The sequence below is a fragment of the Chrysochloris asiatica genome, unplaced genomic scaffold, assembly GCF_000296735.1.
Source record: "Chrysochloris asiatica unplaced genomic scaffold, ChrAsi1.0 scaffold00066, whole genome shotgun sequence".
NCBI lineage: Eukaryota > Metazoa > Chordata > Mammalia > Afrosoricida > Chrysochloridae > Chrysochloris > Chrysochloris asiatica.
This window is the reverse complement of record NW_006408584.1, coordinates 14,399,654-14,402,706: the sequence shown is the minus strand read 5'-3', so window position 1 is coordinate 14,402,706 and position 3,053 is coordinate 14,399,654. Positions and strand designations below refer to the sequence as shown.

Here is a 3,053-nt window from a genome sequence, read left to right as displayed (position 1 = left end):
CAGGACCTACTCCACGGCACATAACAACAACAACAAACTAGTAAATAACATCATGGCAAATAGAGAAAATGGGTGGTGATGGAATAGGGGACTGGTCCTATAAGATCAGCATTGACTGTGAATCACAAGGTCAGCAGTTCAAACCCATTAGCTGCTGTTTGAAACCCTACACAGAGTCACTAAGATTCATAATTGACTTGTGGGAACTTAGCAACAACACCACCACAAAGTCAGTAGTTGGAATACACTAACCATTCCATGGGCAAAAGATAAGGCTTTCTGCTCCTTACAGATTTATAGCCTTGGAAACCCTATCCAGGGTCACTATGAGTTGGAACCAATGAGACAACACACGTCAACAGAAACAAAATGGACAAAATATTGAAATTGTCAAAGACTTCATTTTGCTTGAATCTACAATCAGTGTTCACGGAATCAGATGTAAAGAAATAAGGTGATCTATTGCATTAGGCAAATCCGCTGCAAAAGACTTCTTTAAAGTGTTAAAGAGCAAGACTGTCACTTTGAGAACTACAGTGGGCCTGACCTAAGCCATGTTATTTTCAATCACTTCATATGCATGTGAAAGTTGAATGAAAAAAAGAAGACCATAGAAGAATCAATGCATTTATTTGACTTTTAGTGTTGAAGAATACCAAAAGTACTATGGGTTTCCAGAAGAATTAACAACATACTTTTGGAAGAAGTAAACCAGATTGCTCATTAGAAATGAAGATGGTGAGACTTCATCTCTGATCCCTTGGACATATTGTCAGGAGGAACCAGTCCCTGGCGAAGGGCATCATGCTCAGTACAGATCAGATGAGTGTTAGTAAAAAAAAAAGAAAAGACTCCTAATGAGGTGGATTGATACAATAGCAGCAACAATTGTAACAATTGTAAAGATGGCACAGGACTGTGTATTGTTTCATTTTGTTCTTAATAGGATCATTATGAGTCGGAAACAACTCAACAGCACCCAAAAGCAACAAGAAAGATCCCTGGTGGTGCTGAGCTGCTAACTGCATGATTGTGAGTTCAAATCCACCAACAGCTCCTCAGGAAAAAGATGAGGTTTTGTGCTCTACCCAAATACTACATAGGGTCGCAATGAATTGGAATCAACTCAATAGACTTGGGTGATCATAAATATTTCTTCATGTGTTTGCTAGGCATTTTATGTCTTTTTTGGAAGAATATTTGTTTATGGTTCGTGTTGTTGTTGTTAAGTGCCATCGAGTTGGTTCTGACTCATAACGACCCTGTATAGCATTTCTGAGGAGCAGCTGGTGATTTTGAACTGCTGACCTTATGGTTCAAACTGACCTTGGGGTCCACTGTATTATATCCCACAGTGCCATACGAGGACTGCAAACCCATTCTTTAATTGGGCTGTATTTTTGTTTTTGGGGTGTTGATGTTGTCTATAAATTTTAGAGATTAGTTCCTTGTCAGATATACTATTGTTGACATTTTTTCCCAGTGTAAAGTTCTTTTTTCTTATTCTTTTGGTGCTGCATTTTAATGTACACACATGTTTAATTTTTAGAAGGTGTAATCATTAAGTCTGTCTTCTGCTGTTTGAGCTTTTTTTGTGTGTGTCATATTTGATAGTGTATTTTTGCCACATATTAAAACCAAAACCCATTTCCATTGAGCTGACACACAGAAACCCAATGTAAATCTATTTGTAAGCAAACAGCCTTATTTTTCTCCCATGGAGCAACTGGTGGGTTTGAACCACAGACCTTGTACTACTTATACAGTGTATTTTTGTTATTGTTAAGTGCCACTGAGTTGGTTCTGACTCATAGCGACATATAGGGTTTCCGAGGAGTGGCTGGTGAACTTGAACCTTGAACTTCAATGTTGGTGGTTCAAGTTCACCAGCCACTCCTTGGAAACTCTGTGAGTGCATTAACCCACAGCACCACACCAGGACTCCATATACAGTGTATTAAGGCCCTTAATTCAGCTCTTATTTTTCTTTGATGTTCTTTCTACTGTTTTAGGTTTACGTTTAGCTCTTTAATCCACCATGCACTAGTTTTTAGTATATAGTGTACTTTGAAGTTCACTGGAAGTGTTTTTGCCTCATCTCTATAATTTTTTGTTCTAACTCTTGTATATATGGCCATCATTCTTGAATTGTTAACCATGAAATTAAAATTGAAGTTACTGCTGATGCTTTATCCTTAGCATTGTTTAAATCTCTTTCTTACTTAATAACTTTCAAAATGAACATTATATTAGGGTAATAAACCAGACATAATATCTTTCAATAGTTAAAAGAATAGAAGTAAGTTAATAGCTTTCAAAAAGTTCATAAATTGTGTTGCTAAAATTTAGTTCAGTCTATCTTTGTTGGATTAATATTGATTTTATGTTTCTGTTTCCCTGTGGTTATTTATGTAAGCAATAAAACCTTCAGAAGAGTGATCTATTACTCACCAAGGAGCTTCTTTATTCCTTGTCCTTTCTGAATGTTGCTGAGCTCTGTCTGACAGGGTGGGTCTGCAATGACATTAAAAATATTACTTTAAGGATTATAGTTAAATTATAATTTCTACATTATCAAACTTGATTTAATTTTAGTAGTTTTTGAGATACACTTTTTATTTGGTGAACTTATGAAGACACATATATATGGATTCATATTTGTGAGGATATATGTATATATATATCACTGCAGTCCAGCATATTATCCTGCATTATATTGTTGTTTTTACTGTCGTTGAATTGGTCCCAACTCATAGTGACCCTGTATAGTGTTTCTGAGGAATGGCTGGTGGTTTTGAACTACTGACTTTTTGGTTCAAACTGACCTTGTGGGTGAGCATTTAAATAATAGTACAAATACTTATAGTATAAGTTCTCAACTCCAATGTTGGTTTGAACCAGAAGGTCAACAGTTCAATCCACTAGCCATTCCTCAGAAACCCTAGACATGGTTGCTATGAGTCGGGACCAACTCCACGACAAGTAACAACAACATATATTTGGAGAACATTGACTCCATGCAATAATCACTGGGCAACACAGCTTTGCAAGCT

General features: G+C 36.5%; 1 protein-coding gene across 1 annotated transcript in view; it reads right to left on the bottom strand.

Annotated features, from left to right (window-relative positions):
* The window catches only part of LOC102813160 (testican-3-like), a 766,084-nt gene that overhangs the window by 20,713 nt on the left and 742,318 nt on the right, over positions 1 to 3,053 (bottom strand). Inside the window, exon 5 of the mRNA XM_006864537.1 lies at positions 2,452 to 2,514. Coding sequence (XP_006864599.1) covers positions 2,452 to 2,514 — 63 coding nt within the window. The remainder of the gene's footprint in view (positions 1 to 2,451; positions 2,515 to 3,053) is intronic.